Here is a 20,065-nt window from a genome sequence, read left to right on the forward strand (position 1 = left end):
CATCAGCACAGGTAACCATGCAGTCCCAGAATCGAAAAAGAGCTCCAGCATGGAGCTAACAGGAGGTACTGGATCTGATCGCTGTATGGAAAGAGGAATCTGTGCTATCAGAACTACGTTCCAAAAGACAAAACATTTCAAAAAAAATCCTCAGAGGCCACGAGGGACAGAAGCTACATCAGGGACGCAACACAATGCCACATGAAAAGTTAAGGAGCTCAGACAAGCGTATCAGAAAACCAGAGAATCAAACAGATGCTCCAGGACAGAGCCCCAGACATGCCACTTCTACAGTGAGCTGCATGCAATTCTCGGGGGGGGGGGGTCCGCCACCACTACCCCACCCCTGTCCGTGGATTCCAATGATGGGGTACCCTCCGCCATGCCTGATGATTTTGCAGATAGGGAAGAGGAGGAGGAGGAGCAGCAGCTTGGGGAGAGCACACTGCTCTCCCTGACAGCCAGGATCTTTTTATCACCCTGACTGAAATACCCTCCCAACCCAGCGAAGCCAGAGAAAGGACCTCTGGAGAGTGTACCTTTTTAAATATAAAACATGTTATAAAAGCAAGTGTTTTTTAAATGATTAAATAGCCCTGAGGACTTGGGGTGCATTCATGGCCAGTACTGCTACTAGAAAAGTCTGTTAATGTGTCTGGGGATGGAGCGGAAATCCTCCTGGGACATCTCCATGAAGCTCTCCTGGAGGTACTCTAAAAGCCTTTGCAGAAGGTTTCTGGGGAGAGCAGCCTTATTCCATCCTCCATGGTAGGACACTTTACCATGCCATGCTAGTAGCTAGTAATCTGGTATCATTGCAAGACGAACCCTGGCAGTGTATGGTCCCGGTGTTTGCTGGTATTCAAGCAACATCCGTTCTCTCTCTCTTTCTGTGCATGTGTTATCCTCAGGAGAATGATATCGTTCATGGTAACCTGGTTGAAATAGTGGAAATTAATTAAGGGGACATTCAGAAGTGGCTGTTCCTACTGGGCTCTTTGCTTGTGGCTGAAAAGAAATCTTCCCCGCAGTTAGCCACGCGGGGGGGTGTGGGGGGGAGCGCACGCATTGGCGCAGAGCTGTTTGCATTTGGCTAGTGGGGATCTCCCCTGATACCAGCCAGGTGGTGGCGGGAGGAGTAAAGCGATCATCCCAGAGAATTGGATGGGGGGAGGGAGTTAGTTTGGTTTCTGCTGCTGCACGTTGAACAGGAAAACCACAGCACTAAATGGCCAACTCAACGGGCTTTACTTGGTATGGGAAAGGAGGGCGCTGCTGCTATGAAGGTTGAAGAAGCCGAAAGACTATGGCTTACCATGGCCACCTGCAAGCCGAATTCTGTTGACCGGCACCGTGTGTGTGATCTCGAACGCCAAAGCCACAGGCACTCAATACAAGATGCAAAATATGATGTTGTACCAAAATCACACGTGCTATGTAATGTGAAGTATTGTTCACCGCGAAAGAGTATAGCCATTGTTCTGTAAAAATGTATCTTTTTAAATACTTTACTCCCTTTTTTTCCCCTCCAGCTGCTGCAAATGTTTCAAGCCTCCCTCCTCCGTCCCAAAGGCTCTCAGATAAGGCAGCGGAAAAAGACACATGCACGATGAAACGTTCTGAGCTCATGCAGTCATCAGGCACTGACAGAGCTCAGCAAAATGTGTGAGGGGACAATAGCAGAGTACAGGACAGAGCCCGATGAACGTGAGGAGAGATGACAACAGGAAGATCAGGAGGCGGCATGAGGCACGCTCGGGCTACTGCAGGATCAAACAGACGTGCTCCAGCATCTGATGGAAGTTCATGAACGGCAGCAGGATCACAGACTGCCGCTGCAGCCCCTGTTTAACCGCCCTCCCTCCTCCACATGTTCCATAGCCTCCGCACCCAGATGCCCAAGAATGCGGGGGCAGGAGGCTCCGGGCACCCAACCACTCTACTTCAGTGGACAGCCCAAGCAACAGAAGGCTGTCATTCAAGAATTTTTAAAGTGACCTTTTCCTTCCCTTCTCCCATAACTCACAAGGTAGCCCGGGTGGGGTATCTCCCTATTTTTATAATCAATTAATGAAGAATACATGTTTTTTAAACGATAGTGACTTTGTTTCCTTTGCAAGCAAGCTGTGATCTAAGGAGGAGGAGGGCAGATAGCTTACAGGGAATTTAGAGGCAACCAAGGGAGCGGGTTTTCATCAAGAACAAACAGAAGCGTCACACAGTACCCTGGCCAATCATGAAACTGGTTTTCAAAGCTTCTCTGATGCACAGCACTTCCTGCTGTGCTCTTCTAACCACCCTGGTGTCTGGCTGCGCATATTCAGCGGCCAGGAGATTTGCATCAACCTCCCACCCTGCCATAAACGTCTCCCCCTTACTCTCACAGAAATTGTGGAGCACACAGCAATAACAATGGGAATATTAGTTTTGCTGAGGTCTGAGTCAGTACACTGCACCAGCAACCTTTAAACGTCCAAATACACACACTACCATCATTCTGCACTTGCTCAGCCTATAACTGAACAGCTCCTTACTACTGTCCAGGGTGCCTGTGTACAGCTTCATGAGCCAGGGCATTAAGGGGTAGGCTGGGTCCCCAAGGACAACTATAGGCATTTCAACATCCCTAACAGTCATTTTCTGTTCTGGGAAGTAAATCCCTTCCTGCAGCCGTTTAAAAAGACCAGAGTTCCTGAAGACGTGAGCGTCATGAACCTTTCCCGGCCATCCCACACTGATGTTGGTGAAACGTCCCTTGTGTTCCACCAGTGCTTGCAGAACCATTGAAAAAAGTATCCCTTGCGGTTTACGTACTGGCTGCCCTGGTGGTCCGGTCCCAAGATAGGGATATGCGTTCCGTCTATAGCCCCACCACAGTTAGGGAATCCCATTGCAACAAAGCCATCTAGTATGACTTGCACATTTCCCAGAGTCACTACCTTTGATAGAAGCAGCTCAATGATTCCGTTGGCTACTTGCATCACAGCAACCCCCACAGTATATTTGCCCACTCCCAGTTGATTACCTGCTGACCGGTAGCTGTCTGGCATTGCAAGCTTCCACAGGGCTATTGCCACTCACTTGAACTGTGAGGACTGCTCTCATCTTGGTATTCTTGCGCTTCAGGGCATGGGAAAGCAAGTCAAAGTTCCAAGGAAGTTCCCTTACGCATGCGAAAGTTTGAGCCCTGGGAATCATCCCAGGCCTGCAACACTATGCAGTCCCACCACTCTGTGCTTGTTTCCCAGGCCCAGAATCGGCGTTCCACGGCATGAGCCTGCCCCATTAACACCATGATCTCCAAATTGCGGGGGAACGCGGTTTTAGAGAGAAGTGTGTTCATGTCCTCATCACTGTGTCTGTCACCTCCTCGCCTGGTTTTTCAGGTGCTGGTTCTGCATAAACTGCACGATAATGCACGAGGTGCCTACAATGGTCATAACTGCTGCAATGAGCTGAACGGGCTCCATGCTTTCTGTGCCATGGCATCTGCTCCTGCTTGGGCAATCCAGGGAAAAGGGCGCAAAACGATTGTTTGCTGTTGCTCTAACGGAGGGAGGGGTGACCAACAACATGGCTTACAGGGTTGGCTTACAGGGAATTAAAATCAACAAGGGGTGGCTTTGCAAGGCACAGAATGGCCCCCTCAAGGATAGAACTCAAAACTGGGTTTGGCAGGCCATTGATTTCACGGAGGAAGGGAGGAGAAAATGAACACAAACACAAATCTGGTCTATTTCTTGTTTTGAGCCACTTCATTTATCTTTATACATCTTGCTGGCAGCAGACCGTGCAGTACGACCGCTAGCCATCGTCATCTCCTGGGTGCTCGGCAGGAGACGGTGCAGTATGACTGCTGGCCATCATAGTCTCCTGGCTGCTCGTTAAAAGACGATGCAGTAGGACTGCTGGCAGGACTGAATCACCATGAGACAAAACTTAAAAGGGTAATGACCTGGCTGAGTCACTCCTATGTTTGCCCAGGCGTCCCGACCTCACTGAGGTTGGTTAAAAGAGCACCCTGGACTATGTCAACAACGGCTACCAGTCATACTGCACTGTCTGCTGCCAAAAGGCAATAAGCTGCTACTGTGTAGCAACGCAGTACCGTGTCTGCCAGCACCCAGGAGACATACGGTGATGGTTAGATGAGCAGCCTCCATGCTTACCGTGGTATGGCGTCTGCATCGGTAATCCAGGAAAAAAGGCGCAAAACGATTATCTGCCATTACTTTCATGGAGGGAGGGAGGGAAGGGGGCCTGATGATGTGTACCCAGAACCACCCGCGACAATGTTTTAGCCCCATAAGGCATTAGGATTTCTACCCAGAATTCAAATAGGCGGTGGAGACTGCGGGAACTGTGGGATAGCTACCCACAGTGCAACGCTCCAGAAGTCGATGGTTGCCTCGGTACTGTGGACGCACTCCACTGACTACTTGCACTTAGAGCATTTGTGGGGACACACAAGTGACTGTATAAAAATGCTTTCTACAAAAACGACTTCTATAAATTTGACTTAATTTCTTAGGGTAGACAAGGACTAAGACTGCATTGTTAGTCAAGGATTTCATTGATCATAAAGAGTCATAACTTTAAATAAACATTCCCAATCATCAGTGCCTCTGTGCCAATTATGCATCCTAAACATATAGCATACATGGATATAATCTATAGGGGAAGAAAATATTTGTCCTAGAACCCTAGAAAGGGTGAAGTGGTCATGAGCAGCCTCCCTTCTTTAAGGTTAAATAAATGGAAAAAGCCAAAAACTTTGTAAAATGGGGTCATACTATGGAACAGATTGAAAACATCTTCCTCCTAGAACTTCTACCCCACTGCTAGGGCACCTCAGCTTGTCACCATCACCATAACTAACATTTGGGGACTGGGAGAACCAGTTCAGATTTAAAGAAACTGACCCAGACCTTCTCCAAAGCTCTGTCCAACTCGTACCTTTTACTTAAGGTATCCAACCAAGCACAGGTAGAACAAGTTCTGTCCTTTATGTAACTGGCAGCAGAATCTGGACCAGAGCTAAAAGCAAGGGAGCTTGAGGAAAATGGTTTCTGTGAGAATGGGACTGGGTGTTTTTTTCCCCCCCCCTTCTTGTCAAAAGATCAGGAGGGAAGACTATGGCAGCTACAGAGGATGGAAGAGAAGATCTGAGGTTTGGAGATGCAGCTAGAAACTATGGTTGAGTTTCAAAGGGGATTTGAGCAGATGAGGGGAAAGGCTGAGGAGAAATCTCAAGATTTCAGACACATGCTGGACCAGAAAACTGTGAGGGTAGCATGCTGGATGAAGAAAGTAGTATGTGACTCTGAGAACAAGGCAAAGGAAAAGACTGGCTAATGAAGGAGAAATACAGCTGAGGAACAGATTTGCTGAGTTGGAAAATGTAGGGGTGTGGCAGGCAACAAGAGGAGGTAGAAGGGCAAGAAAAACAAAAAGGAGTGGGGTGACGGGTGCCTCCCCACCTCCCCCATCTCGTGTGCCACCTGATGTACAGGGGTCCCACTGAGCACACCTGTTCCACCAGCTTGAGCTCCCTCACCCTGTCCTGCTGAGCCAGGCCCTCAAGCCTCCTCCAGCACACACACAGGTAGGGCCACACCCAGTTGCAAAAAAAAGGAGACAGACACAGACACAGGTCAGCTCTGTGTGGGAAGCTCTGGGATTGCCCAGCATTCAAGTGCACACCCGCTCTGGAGTGTAAACCTGAAATTGTTCATCTTGTGCTGCACAGAAAACTGTATAGCGTAAGCTCATGAAATTCACTCCCTCCCTCAACGTGGAGGAAGATATGCACAGCCTTTTGCTCCCACCAGTTATGAATTGTGCAAACTGGGTTTTAGAAAAAAAAAAACAAGTTTATTAACTACAAAGGCTAGATTAAGTGATAAGGGAAAGCCAACAGATCAAGGTAGATTACTGAACAAATAAAGCAAACATACAAACTAAGCTTAATACACTAAAGAAACTGGCTACAAGTAATAATTTCTCATCCTAAATGTTGTTTTAGGCAGGTTGCAGAGATTCTTGAAGACAAACTTCTTTTGCTTGCAGCTTAGAATTCCAGATATTCTCTTCATAGGACAGACACCTTCACACCTGGGTCAAGCTCTTCCCCAGTTCAGTCTTCGGTGTTTTTAGCAATCTTTTTCAGTGGGGATTCAGTGAAGAACTGATCCTGATTAACTCACCCCCAAACATTAAATAGGATTTATATATATTGGGGGAATCCCTTTGTTTCCCAGTTTCATCTCCACTTTGTGGAAAAAATACTAGCAGGCCAAGATGGGGTCCAGTACCACATGACATGATCCCATGACCCCGCAGTGTCAAAGCAGCATCCCAGGAAACTTCTCAGGAAGGTTGGCGATCAGGACTTTGAAGTCCTGTTGTTCTCCCTAATGGTTTATTGACTAACAAGCCAGACTGCACCTGGGAAACACCCACCAGACAAAATACAATCAAACACTTTTGCAATTGATATATAGTCAATATTCCTAACTTCAGATACAGACATGATACATGCATACAAATAGAATAATCACATTCCATAAATCATAACCTTTCCAACGATCTCTCACATGACGCTTCTTGCATAAAATCTTAGTTATGCCATATTCATATCATAACATTATCTCTATGAAGAATATGGGGTGTAACGTCACAAGTGACTAGTCATATAAGAAACAATGGAATAGCCAGAGTTGGGAACCCCAGGAGAACAGAGGATCATTCACAGAAAACAGCAAGTGAACAGAAGAGAAGAGTACTTGCAGCCAGAAACAAGGCCAGAGAATTGTATCAACACCAGGAAGAGGCAGGTTTACATGACTGAAGACTCCCTACTGAGAACAGGCAAGCCTGTCATCAGAGCTGATCCAGAGAACAGAATGGTGTGCTGAAAGTGAGCTAAAATATAGGATGTGGATCTGAAGCTGAAGAAGTTCCTAATGGGAGCAGGAAAGAATTCACTGACTGTACTTCACATGGGAACAAAAGATATAGCTAGATTCTCTTGATAGGACACATCAAGGAAATTTATGCCAGGCTGAGGAAGATGCTTAAAGAAATGGAGACTCAAGTGATCTTCAATGGGATTCTGCCTGTCCCTATTAGAGGAGAATGAAGGTGAGTCATGATTATGATGATTAACAGATGGCTCAGGCAACGGTGCGATGAGAGGAGAGCTTTGGGATGTTTGACCACTGGATAGCATTCACAGACAGGACTGTTCTCTTCCTGAGTAGAGAGGGAAATAGATTTCTGAGATGGAGGCTAGCACAGCTGATTAAAGAGCTTTAAACTAGGAATACAGAGGTCCACTGGGAGATGCTCATGTAATCTCCAGGCCTGATTCTGATTTTGACTGAGAGGAAAATCAAGTAAAATAGGATGCAGCAATGAAGAAAAGAACTTGGAGTAGTAGAATGGACAACAAGAGGAAAGAGTGCCAATACCATGGACCGTAACAGTCAGGCAGCCAATACCAACAATAAAATGACTGTAGCTAATCAGGTGAGGAACCTGGATGAAACCACGCAGAAACAACTAAGATGGCTGTATAGCAATGCGAGGAGTGTGGGTTAAAAAATGGAGGAACTAGAACTACTGGTGCAGACAGTGAAACCAGATATTATAGGGATAACAGAAACATGGTGGAATAGTAGTCATGACTGGAATACAGGTATTGAAGACTATGTGTTGATCAGGAAAGACAGAAAGAAAGGTAAAGGTGGTGGACTAGCATTGTACATTAATGATGAGGCAGACTATAAAGAAATTAGAATTGATGGAATGGATCCAATTTGGATATGGGTAGAGACCTCTAATCTTTTTAAATAAAAGAAACACTACTAGGAATTGTGTGATCATGGGAGACTAATTTCCCAAACACAGATTGGAGGACAAATGCTACTAATAATGGTAGGGCCCTGCAATCCATTTCCCTCCTGAAGGGGGACCATCTTCACAGGTCAGCTTTATTCAGAGTGGAATCAGGCATATAGATCAATTTTTCTGGGCGATGCACTTTGTGTAATTAACTTAAAGGTCATTTCTAGAGAAGTAGCACACTGCCCACTGGATCTCATGCCATGACCTTAAAGCCACCTTTGGGCACACAGCCCTCCTTGTGTTAGTTTGTGCTCCCAGCCATCTGCACCAGCGATTCTAAAACTGGACAGATAGAGCTGGCCAAGAATTTTTCTTTCAAGTATTTATTGATGGAAACCATGGTTTCAATAAAATCAGTTTTTCAGGGTTAGCTTGTTTTGTTGAAAGTTTTCAATTTTCTATTGGGAAAACAGACGTTTTGATTAGGGTCAGCCATATTAACATACATTGAATAAATGGGTGAAAGGTGTTAACATAACCCAGTCACTGTCCAACATTAAGCAGCTGGAATAGAGGTCTGGGTTCTTGTATAGAGAGACCTCAGCCTGCTTAGTATTACAGCAAACATACCCTTAAGCATCCCTTTTATTAAGGATTCAGAAAAGAAAGAAAGAGTTAAAGCATTTGAAATGTAAAGTATTAAATAGGGCTTTCATTTAGCAACGTCCCTTGGTCCCTTTTTCCTTCTTAAAAAAAACCCCTCTATCTAAAGGGAAAACTCCCTTCTTTGACTCTCTTAGATAATAACTGTCCACGTGGGGAAAGAGAAGTTAGTTGACGTGAACTGAAACTGTTGGTATTTCTGTTGTTAGAGTCCCCATTTTAATCGCATGTGGTGTTTGAGATACAGAAGTGGCAATGTCATCAGGAAGAAGAGGAGTACTTGTGGCACCTTAGAGACTAAAATTTATTTGAGCATAAGCTTTCGTGAGCTACAGCTCACTTCATCGGATGCATTTGGTGGAAAATACAGAGGGGACAGCTGTAGCTCACGAAAGCTTATGCTCAAATAAATGTGTTAGTCTCTAAGGTGCCACAAGTATTCCTTTTCTTTTTGCGAATACAGACTAACACGGCTGCTACTCTGAAAAATGTCATCAGGGTGTCTCTCTGTCCCAGCCTGATCAGGACATCTCTCAAGATCAGGATGAAGGAGGCCTGGGGTCCCAAGAGTCGGGGGAGGCCAGAGGAACAGCCATGAAGCACGCACCAGTAACCAATTTTTCTCCCAAAGTCTCTCTCTTCAAGGATCCAAAAAGAGTGGTGGGTGGAATAGTCGGTCCTCTCATTTTGTCCACTAATTAGGCGTTGTTTCTCCCACACCACTTTTGGTTCACTGATTTCTGGTCCTACACTATTCTTGTTCACTAGGCATGGTCATAACATAGCCTTTGAGTAATATCAGTAGGTCTTTTTGTTTGTACTATTTCAGTGTGGCTCCTTTTCATACCTTTTCCCCCCCATCAACATTTGTTATAGGTTATTATGACATCTTATGAACTTTCACATACTTTTCACAGTTGAGCTCAATCAGGGTAAATTTGAAGGCCCAATTATCACAACAATACAACCCAAATAGATTCCCAAACTGAAGAGATTCTAACTAAAACAAAAAAAAAAAAAATATTCCCTTCAAATCAGTTAGTCTATTTGCCTGAGCTCATGTCCCCATTTTTCCTCTGAATCAGGCTCCCTGGTCATACTACACCTCCTATAGCACATCATAGAAGCTGAGAGGGGAGAATTTATTGGGTCAAGGAGCCCAGCCCACAGAGATAGTATGAAGCTACAACTTGCATGAGGCGCTGCAGAATTTCAATGTCAAAATGAAATATTTTGATCCCATAACATCAAAGCATTTTTTTTAAATAAAAGACAAAGGAATTTTGTTTTGTCTCAATACAGGATGAAAACAATTGTTGAAATACAACTTCCTACAGGAATGAAGTTTCAGTTTTCAACAAGATGTGATCACAGATGTACTCATTTACATGTAAATACCCAGAATGCTCTTCCAACTTAGGCATTTCAAAGCAGAGCAATAATTAGTTTAATTTCAGAACAAAATTTAGGGCTTACTCAGTTTCACCCCCCACATGTTCAGGTTTCTCACTTTGAAAGTGAGACATGACTTAACAGGACCCTAACTCTGGAAATGAGGGCAGATTTTGAATACTCCACTAACAGGCTCTGTGACAGGTTACCCTCACTCCAGGATGTCATCTGATGTACTGGGATACTACTGAACCTGTCTGTTCCACCAGCCTGGGCTCCCTTAGACTGTCCTGCTGAGCCAGGCCCTAAAGCCTCCTCCTGAACATACACACACAGGGAGGGACACACCCAGCTTCAGAAAAACCAGACACTGAAATCAGCACTGCATGGGAACGCTTCAGCTAGGGAATTGCTCAGCACTCAAGTACACCCCCCCCCCCGGAGTGTAAACCCAAAACTGAATCATTGTGCGCTGCACAGAGAACTATACAGTGTAAGCTCATGAAATTAACCCCCTCCCTCAATGTGGAGGAAGATGTGCACAGCTTTCCCTCCCCCTCCCAGTTATGAATTCCACAAAGTGGTTTTAGAGAAAACAAAAATAAGTTTATTAACACCACCACTTCATACAATCACTTGATCATGGAAGTTTGAAATTAGAAGAGACTGGCATTTTATTATAGACTTGAAAGTCATTTGCTGCCTTAAATTTTGTATATATTCCCTAAACAGTCTATTGTCATTGCCCACACTCAGTGAAATGCAAGATATACAAGTAGCGCTACTATAACAAGTCAAATTGGACTTTGGAATGTTTAATCATTTTCAGAGGTAGGGTGAATCCTGCAGAAAAATATTGTGTAAGAATCAGAAAATTTAAAATGAAAACACTTCAACTGTGTATGCAAGTTTACTTGCCAGGAAAATGCATGTGACCAACTTTATTTTCACGAATGCTCCTAGAGCACAAGTTTTAAACTTTTATGCCGGAGTGAATTTACTTTCTGCAAAGATGTGAGGTGTCTAAAAAGTTTCATAGATACTAAGGTCAGAAGGGACCATTCTGATCATCTAGTCAGACCTCCTGCACAACGCAGGCCACAGAATCTCACCCACCCACTCCTACAAAAAACCTCACCTATGTATGAGATATTGAAGTCCTCAAATCGTGGTTTAAAGACTTCAAGGAACAGAGAAGCCTCCCTCAAGTGACCCATGCTACAGAGAAGGCGAAAAACCTCCAGGGCCTCTCCAATCTGCCCTGGAGGAAAATTCCTTCCCGACCCCAAATATGGCAATCAGCTAAACCCTGAGCATATGGGCAAGATTCACCAGCCAGATACTACAGAAAATGCTTTCCTGGGTAACTCAGATCCCATCCATCTAATATCCCATCTCAGGGGATTTGGCCTATTTACCCTGAATATTTAAAGATCAATTAATTACCAAAATCACATTATCCCATCATATCATCTCCTCCATAAACTTATCCAGTAGAATCTTAAAGCCAGATAGATCTTTTGCCCCCACTGCTTCCCTTGGAAGGCTATTCCAAAACTTCACTCCTCTGATGGTTAAAAACCTTCATCTGATTTCAAGTCTAAACTTCCTGGTGGCCAGTTTATACCCATTTATCTTGTGTCCACATTGGTGCTGAGCTGAAATAATTCCTCTCCCTCTCCTGTATTTATCCCTCTGATATATTTATAGAGAGCAATCATATCTCCCCTCAACCTTCTTTTAGTTAGGCTAAACAAGACAAGCTCCTTAAGTCTCCTTTCATAAGGCAAGTTTTCTATTCCTCGGATCATCCTAGTAGCCCTTCTCTGTACCTGCTCCAGTTTGAATTCATCCTTTTTAAACATGGGAGACCAGAACTGCACACAGTATTTTAGGTGAGGTCTCACCAGTGCCTTGTATAATGGTACTAAAACCTCCTTATCCCTACTGGATATGCCTCTCCTGTTGCATCCCAAAACCGCATTAGCTTTTTTCACAGCCATATCACATTGGCAGCTCATAGTCATCCTATGATCAACCAATACTCCAAGGTCCTTCTCCTCTTCCGTTACTTCTAATTGATGCGTCCCCAGCTTATAACTAAAATTCTTGTTATTAATCCCTAAATGCATAACCTTACACTTCTCACTATTAAATTTCATCCTATTACTATTACTCCAGTTTACAAGGTCATCCAGATCCTCCTGTATAATTTCCCGATCCCTCTCTGAATTGGCAATACCTCCCAGCTTTGTATCATCTGCAAACTTTATTAGCACACTCCCATTTTTTGTGCCAAGGTCAGTAATAAAAAGATTAAATAAGATTGGTCCCAAAACCGATCCCTGATGAACTCCACTGGTAACCTCCCTCCAACCTGACAGTTCGCCTTTCAGTAGGACCCATTGCAGTCTCCCCTTTAACAAATTCCTTATCCACCTTTTGATGTTGATATTGATCCCCATCTTCTCCAATTTAACTAATAATTCCCCATGTGGCATGGTATCAAACGCCTTACTGAAATCTAGGTAAATAGATCCACTGCATTTCTTTTATCTAAAAAAATCTGTTACTATTTCAAAAAAGGAGATCAGGTTGGTTTGGCATGATCTACCTTTTGTAAAACCATGTTGTATTTTGTCCCATTTACCACTGACTTCAACGTCCTTAACTAATTTCTCCTTCAAAATTTTTTCCAGGACCTTGCATACTACAGATGTCAAACTAACTGGCCTGTAGTTATCCCCATTCAGATCCTGATTCTGAAAACTCTCATGTTTACGCTCAACTCTAAGCATGCAAGCAGACCCACCAACTTCAGCATGGCAACTTACATCCTTCAAACATGAACCGTTAGTAACTAAGCATCTGAGTCTCACTCCGGAAACACAAAGTACTCTGATTTAGGGTGACCAGTCAAACTCAAGCAACAGCTCAAATTCTGGATTTAAATTTTTCAAAAAGCAAGTCATAGGAAAGAGGTTCTGAATACTGAACATGTTTGAGAAGAGTCTCAAATAAAGATTCAATCTGTGTTAAAGGCAGCGTCCATTGGGGAAAGCACAAATAGTCTCACAAGAGAGATGTCTTTGCCCTAGCCCCAGTTCCTTCTAACCACAGAGTCCTGATGTTAGATAAGATTTCACAGTGGGAGAGGGGTGGTAAGTAGTGTGAATGCAGAGGCAATTCTTGAACAACAGTTACTGTTAAGTAACTTTTCAAAGGTCTGTGTACCCTCACTTGAGAGGGATCAACAAGCAGTGCTCCACCAAGATAATTGGACAAGGAGTTTAGCTTAATACAGGCAGTAGGACAGCTCTCTGAAACGGACCACAGGAGCACAATGCTAAATGCAAGGGGTACTGACTGGTGAAAACATGCACCAAACTCAAAGTACTCCTTTGCAAATGTACACTAAGAGAACCAAGGCATCATATGTTGCTCTTGGAAATTGCCCAGCAAGTACACGACTCCCATTGCTTCCTTCTGTTCTCCAAGCACAGAGACCCCAGTGGGGTTCAGGGCGTCCCACAGGGAATAATTAATGGGACACGGTATGACAGTTAGCTGGATGAGTAAAACTATCCTGTCAAAAGCTTACGCTGTCCCAGCAGAAGGGCCAACAAGGTATCTCACTGTGCCCCTTACTCTCTTCTGTGTTGTCCATTTCACCTATGGAGCTGGTCAGAGGGAGGTATCCTTCAGCTAATACAGGATACATCTTAAAAAGAAAAGGAGTACTTGTGGTACCTTAGAGACTAACAAATTTATTTGAGCATAAGCTTTTGTGAGCTACAGCTCACTTCATCGGATGCATCTTACCACTCTTGGATACAGGAGGGGAATGAGAATGAAGAGGGAGACAGCCAGCCTTGGCCAGCTTGAGAAGGCCAGAGCCGATGGGTAGGACCAGCTTCTCCAGGGTTTGCATTTTATTATGTTCAATAGAGGTCTCTGCTGCCATACATTACAGTTGCAAACTGTAGTGTATTTCCCTTTCTCCCCAGTAGTTCCTGAAACTGTCTGTGTTAGTCATGAAGGGAAACCAATGAAGCACCAATGTGATCCTCTGCTAAGGTGCCATCTTATGTTCCTACAAAGGAAATTTTTAAGATTCCTCTGAATGAATCTCATCCCATTTCTCAGATATACGCAGATTCTCCCACAAATCTTAAAGTCCTGGGCTACAGCTGTTATCACTGCTGGAAAGGAAGGTTGCCTTGGAACTGGGTGAGGAGGTGTCTGCAAGAGAATCAGAGTCAGCGTCAAGATCAGGGAGAGAGATAGTCTCACAGCCTCCAGCAAGGGTTTCATAGAGTCCTGTATGTAGTGCTACTTCAGAAGCTTGAGAGGGCCCTGCACGATATCCTTCTATGATGTCTGGATCTGAAGGGATGAAAGGTGACTGGGGTTTTGAGGTCAAGTTGGGGAACCCTCCAGGTTCATCTCCTAAGGGGTTGAAGGCAGTTCCGGATTGAGACTGGAAGAGTCAGTAGAAGCACAGAATTAAGCAGCATAGAAGCATGTGCTTGGGGTGATTAGTAGCCTCATTTGTGCCCCACACACACACCAGCATGGAGAAAAGTGAAGGCATTACTGAGATCTTAAATAGCGAGGAGCTCACGTCAGTGCAGAGATGTCTCCCTCTGTAAGGGTATAGAAGAGACCACAGTGGTGCCATTGGATAGTAACTGGGGCCCTCATTGAGCTAGGACTATAAAGGAACAGAGATGGTGCTTCCACTTTCCTTTTGCTTACATCCCTCCTGTGATGACACGTTTCCTATCTGTTACCTGTGTGGACTTGTAGAACGGAGACAGAGGCATTGGCACTGGCATCAGAGGATAGATCCTCAGTTGGTGGCTGGGGTAACTATGTCAAATGAGGAGTAGAGACAGAGCTGGGTGCTTCAGTGTTGTTAAGGCTATTGAGGGCCGAATAGGCAGTTGCCAGTTTGGTGCTGCTTTTGATTTACCAGAACCAGTAGCACGAGGTAAGAGATTCTGGCCCAGCATAAAGCCAAGGAAATTCTAGTCTTGGGTCTATGATAAAAAGTGGAGCGGAGACTGGAACAGAAAAATATCTTAAGTCCCATGACAAAGAACCTCGTAATTGAGGCTGGTCTCAGTCCACTCAGTAAGTGCATCAGAGTATCAGGCTGTATGTGTTGAGAAGACAGATGAGCTTGGATCCTCAACCATCCCTCCCTTCTAGTGCAGGGAATGAAGTCGTGGCCAACTGCACACTTGGGTTACCAAGTGTATCTGCTGCCAAAATAGAAGGCACTGGGTATGGGCATCAGTCTCCAATATGATCTGGTATCATCTTGAGATTCTTAAGGAACTCAGGGGCTCAGCAAAATCCCCAGGAGGGGCTGAAGGTTCCTGAGACAAAGGCAGACCACGTATGATAAGCTACCTATACTACTCTACACAACCTACCTACAAGGGAAAAAAACTACAATAAAAGGGAAGAACAAAGGAAATTAGGACAATGTCATACAAGATCTCTCATCCACCCTTCCCCCTCCAATATGGATATCTGCATCCTCCCCCCCCCCAAAGTCATTAAATCCCTGTACCCCCTCGCTGTAACTGCATCAACCCCATAATCCCCCTGCATGTTGTTAAAGGAGTTCATTCACCAAAAAACTGCACAGAATGGGGGGGGGGGGGGAAGAGAAGGAGGTGACCATCCCAGTGCCGGGTCCCCCACCCCATTCACCAAAGACAGAACTGCAATTAGGGCTCTAAGAATTTGTGAGAAGATTGAGAGATGGAGAGATCATTCTTCCCCCCCCAACATAGTATCCCTTTGCAACCAAGGTTTTAAGCTGACAAACCAGAACTAAACACATTACATCCAAAATTGGAATGGGTTTGTGCGAGTGGTGAGTTTAGACGCAGGGATTAGAATGCTAATTCTTCCCCTACAAAACACTCCAAGATGCAGATTTCAAGACACATGCTTGGCCCGTTTCTAGAATAAGTTCTGATAGTAAGAACTGGTGTGAACACTCGTACCAGACTAAATCAGATCTCTGGCTGGTAAAATTTCTGACTTCATAGGCTCTTTTGAAGGGGGAGCTCATTTGGCAGTAAATGAAAGGAATTTCAGTGTCTGTATAAAAAATGGTGTTTTTCCTATCTGTCCACTATCTTCATGCATATTTTGGATGTGAGTGACGTGTATTCTTTGGCACTTGCCTACTGGAGTCTCAGAGAATGTAACAGATCATAGGCCTTTCTACAAACAGACCCAGTGATCTTGTATTGTCCTGGGTACCATGAGGGTAAATTGTACAGATGATCATTAAATGTTTAAGAATAAAAATAAAAATGGAGCACCTCTTTTGTATTCAGAACAACAACAACAAAAAAAAACTTTCAAACCTTCCTATTGGTTCCCTATTACCAGCTGACCTTTCCAGCAGTCTCCTACAATGCTTCAGTGCAGACCAAATTCATTGCTGGTGCAAACCACTGAAACCAATAGGTTTCTATAAGGATGAATTAGATCCTGTGTATCTAAAACCAAACACAGTAAAATTTCACTGAAGTGAAATTGCAGAGGTAGCATTTATGGATAACAGCTGGAGAACATTAACTCTGTCTCTTTCTCTTTCTCCCTGGGGTTGAAAAATGTTGCTGTTCAGACAGGAAGCAGTCATATACCACACTGCATACTACAAGATTTATAGGATACAAGAACAAGTTGCAAAGCCTTAGAAATAATGCAGTGGGGAAGGGGCTGATGCAGAACCTATCACAGCAGAATAATTTTAATCGTCTCATATTTTAAGCCTCACTGATGTAGTTTACATAGAACAGAAACTGGTCCAATGCCTGAACATGAAAACTGGAAAGGACTTAACCATTTTAAATGGCTATATATCACTCCTCATTATTTACTCTTCTGCTCATCTAGGGCCTGATCCAGGGAAGTGCTAAGTGCACTTAACTCCTACTTAGGTCAATGGGCATTAAGATGCTCAGCACCTACCTGAAGGTGCTCACAACACATTGTTAAAAACTAGGACCGAGATCACGTAAACAAATTGGAAAGGCTAACCAGGTGTTTGATTTCACTCAGCAGCAGGCAGACAGAATGACCCTTGGAATAAGTTACTGACATGACTAAAAATACAAACTCTATTGGTGGTTACAGGCTGATAAAGCAATAGAGGGAGCACAAGTTACAGCAACAAAAGCTATGGTAAGTAACAAGCACACCCAACTCCTTCAGCTATCCATGTGTATATGCTTCTTCAGCGACTAGCAACTCAGACCCCACCTTGCAGCTCTCTGTGCAAAAAATGCTGTTATTTTAAAATGCAGCTTTTATAATGGCAGACTATGTTGGAGTTAGCACCCTTACAAATAGGGTATTCCAGCAGAATTCAGTTAACTTGCTGCAGTTGTGCTCACTCTTAAAAGGGGGAAAACCAATTTCTTTTACTGCAAAAAAAGAAAAAAAGTGCTTTTGCTCTTTTACCAGCTCTCGCAAGACGGAGAAACCTCACAAGCGGCTTCTTTCAGAAGCTTTCCATTTGCCAAAAGTCTTGGAAATATAAGTGTTCCCTGCCAATAACTTCGATGACATGAAGGTAACAGACTAATTATCATTGCTTAGCCAACGCAGTCTGCAGAGAGACCAGACACGTACAAGGAGCTGTCAGGGAGAGAGACGGGTCAGTTGACACATCAGGAAAACTTTGCTGTAGACACTTCAAAGCCATGTAGCAGCAGCTCAGTGAGGCGGAGCCACCCAGGTGGGAAAGGGTTACTGCATGAAACGCGCATACAGGCAGCACTCAAGAGCTATGAGAGAGTAACCAGATTTGCAGAGTGACCAATTGGTGTCGGTACAGGAGTGGGCATAAAATGTAGCTGAGGCTAAAAGGAAGCGCAGTGAGGGTGGAGGAGGGGAAAGGGGGGGCGGGGGGTGTTTTAGACCTGGGGTTTCTAGCTCCCATCTCAGGTCCGGCTGCTTTACACGAATGGAGAGGAAACGTTTATTTGAACATCTCTGCTCTTACCCATGCAACCCCTGTGGTGGCCGGAAAGCTCCCCCCGCCCCCTTTCCGCCCTCCCCCAATGCAAACAAGCTTCAGAAGTTGGGCTGCGAAGGGAAGCGAGCCAACCCCATCCCGCCACTGGCCAGCCCCCTCCGCCGCTCTCCCTACTGCCTGGGAAGGGAACTTTTCCCACTCTCGGGCGGGGGACACACACAAAGCCGACTGCGCCGCCGGCCGGACGTGCCCGAGGCGGGAAGGCGAGGGGGAGCGGCGCCCGGCGAGTAGCTGGGCTGGGCTGGGCTCACTCACCCTCACTGCCGTACTGTTTGCCATTGTTCGCGCCCATCCTGCAGGCTTCATGCTCTCCTGCTGCCCGCACACACCATGGCGCCCCGGCACAGAAAGGAGGCGACTGGGGCGGGGGCCCCGCTGGTCCGGAGGTCCGGCTTTCACATGCTACAGGCACTCGGGTCCTTCAGGGGGAGCCAGCCCCGCCCCACGCAGCCACCCCCCCCAAAAAAGGGGGGTGGAAAAGCCCCCTACGCCGCGGCGGGCAGCGGCTCCCCTTATAATCCACACACGGGTCAGCGGCAAATCCCAGCGCGCCGCCGCCGCCGCCGCCGCCAGCCGCGACCGATGCGCTGCTCCTCGGGGCCCGCCGGCGCGGCCGGGCTTCCCCTTCCCCGCCGCCGCCGCTTGTTACTCAGCCCCGCGCTCGCCGCCCGCTCCGGCGCCGCAGACTTTTGTTAGCGCCAAGCGCCTCCTCCCCGCCCCGCCCCGCCTCAGTCGCTCCTGGGGCCGAGAGGGCTGCGCAGGGGAGGGCCCGGCGGGGGGGCTGCGGCCTTTTAAAGACCCAGCGCGCGCTCCCCCCACGCCCCGGTGGAGCGGAGAGGCGCCTCTTGAAGCAGCTTGTGAGGTTTCTCCGTCTTGCGAGGCAGGCTGGCGGTGCGCGGGCCAAGGAGGAGAGTCGGGAGACGGATTTCTTATGACATCCCCCTGATTGTAGCCCCGGCCCCACTGGCTGATGTGTTTGGGGGAACCCGCTGTTTCTTCCCCACCCATCTGCTCCCTGCCAGGGCATGTGTTTTCCGCTGCTTTGCCCTGGCGTTAGAGACGGTATGATGAGCTGCGCTCTTTTGTCCCACACGGGTGTGGGCTCGCCAGGAGTTTCACAAATTGGGCCTGATCTTCGTGGGAGGGGCATGGAAGCTCTGGCTGTAGATCAGGGGTCACTAGGGTCCGTCTTTATTTTGTCTTTCTCATGCCACCTGACCCAGCTGTTGGTTAAATGACCATTCGCCCCTGATATTAAAGACATTACTCCTGATGGGAATTCTGCACCAAAATACTAACAAGTCTGTGCACCATGTTTTAAAATTCTGCATATTGTATTTGTCAAACCAACAACATAATTATTTCAGTCATTTATTTCAAAATACCTTTCAGCAAGTGTATCTGTCACAATACAGGTTTCAGAGTAGCAGCCGTGTTAGTCTGTATTCGCAAAAAGAAAAGGAGGACTTGTGGCACCTTAGAGACTAACAAATTTATTAGAGCATAAGCTTTCGCATCGGATGAAGTGAGCTGTAGCTCACGAAAGCTTATGCTCTAATAAATTTGTTAGTCTCTAAGGTGCCACAAGTACTCCTTTTCTTTCTGTAAGAATACAGACAACAAAAAAGAATCAGGAAACATTTATTGGACAATAGATTCCTGACTAGGCATATTAATACAGAACTTTGAGTAATAATTCATTTAAACTGCAATACAGAAACGTATTTCCTGCACTCCTCAGAAGCAGTGCAAAGGCTTGGTCAAGTCATGAGTAACATAGGAGCTGAGGGGGAGGGAAGTAACTGCTGGGAAGGAGCCTGGGCATGAACCTGGAGGGTTGTTGGGTGTGGGTGGGAGAAATTTAGAACACAGTTTTTTCGGGGGGAAGAGGGATTGTTAGGGACTTGAGGAGCCTCCCCCATGCAGACCCTGGCTTTCCCTTAACCTGGCTCTTTGAGTCAAGCACATCTTTCCCTGTCCCCATGTGTCCCTGCACCTTCATTCAGCCACCCCTCCCCCATCCGGCCCTGCACCCTCACTCAGCCACCCTACTTCCTCCATCCCCATGTGGCCCTGCACCCCTTCCCTGCA

The 20,065-nt window shown here is 45.9% G+C and overlaps 1 protein-coding gene across 2 annotated transcripts in view; it reads right to left on the minus strand.

The window, feature by feature from the left end:
* The window catches only part of FBXL7 (F-box and leucine rich repeat protein 7), a 340,227-nt gene extending 321,491 nt beyond the window's left edge, over positions 1-18,736 (minus strand). Inside the window, exon 1 of one of the 2 annotated variants that reach the window (XM_038393326.2) lies at positions 18,230-18,736. Coding sequence is in view for 1 of the 2 variants with exons in the window: in XM_038393325.2 (XP_038249253.1) it covers positions 18,230-18,266 (37 nt within the window). In the remaining variant the exon portion in view is untranslated. The remainder of the gene's footprint in view (positions 1-18,229) is intronic. The other variant, XM_038393325.2, reaches the window with a different exon arrangement.
* Positions 18,737-20,065: the final 1,329 nt, after the last annotated feature.

Source organism: Dermochelys coriacea, chromosome 2 (genome assembly GCF_009764565.3).
Source record: "Dermochelys coriacea isolate rDerCor1 chromosome 2, rDerCor1.pri.v4, whole genome shotgun sequence".
Classification (NCBI taxonomy): domain Eukaryota; kingdom Metazoa; phylum Chordata; order Testudines; family Dermochelyidae; genus Dermochelys; species Dermochelys coriacea.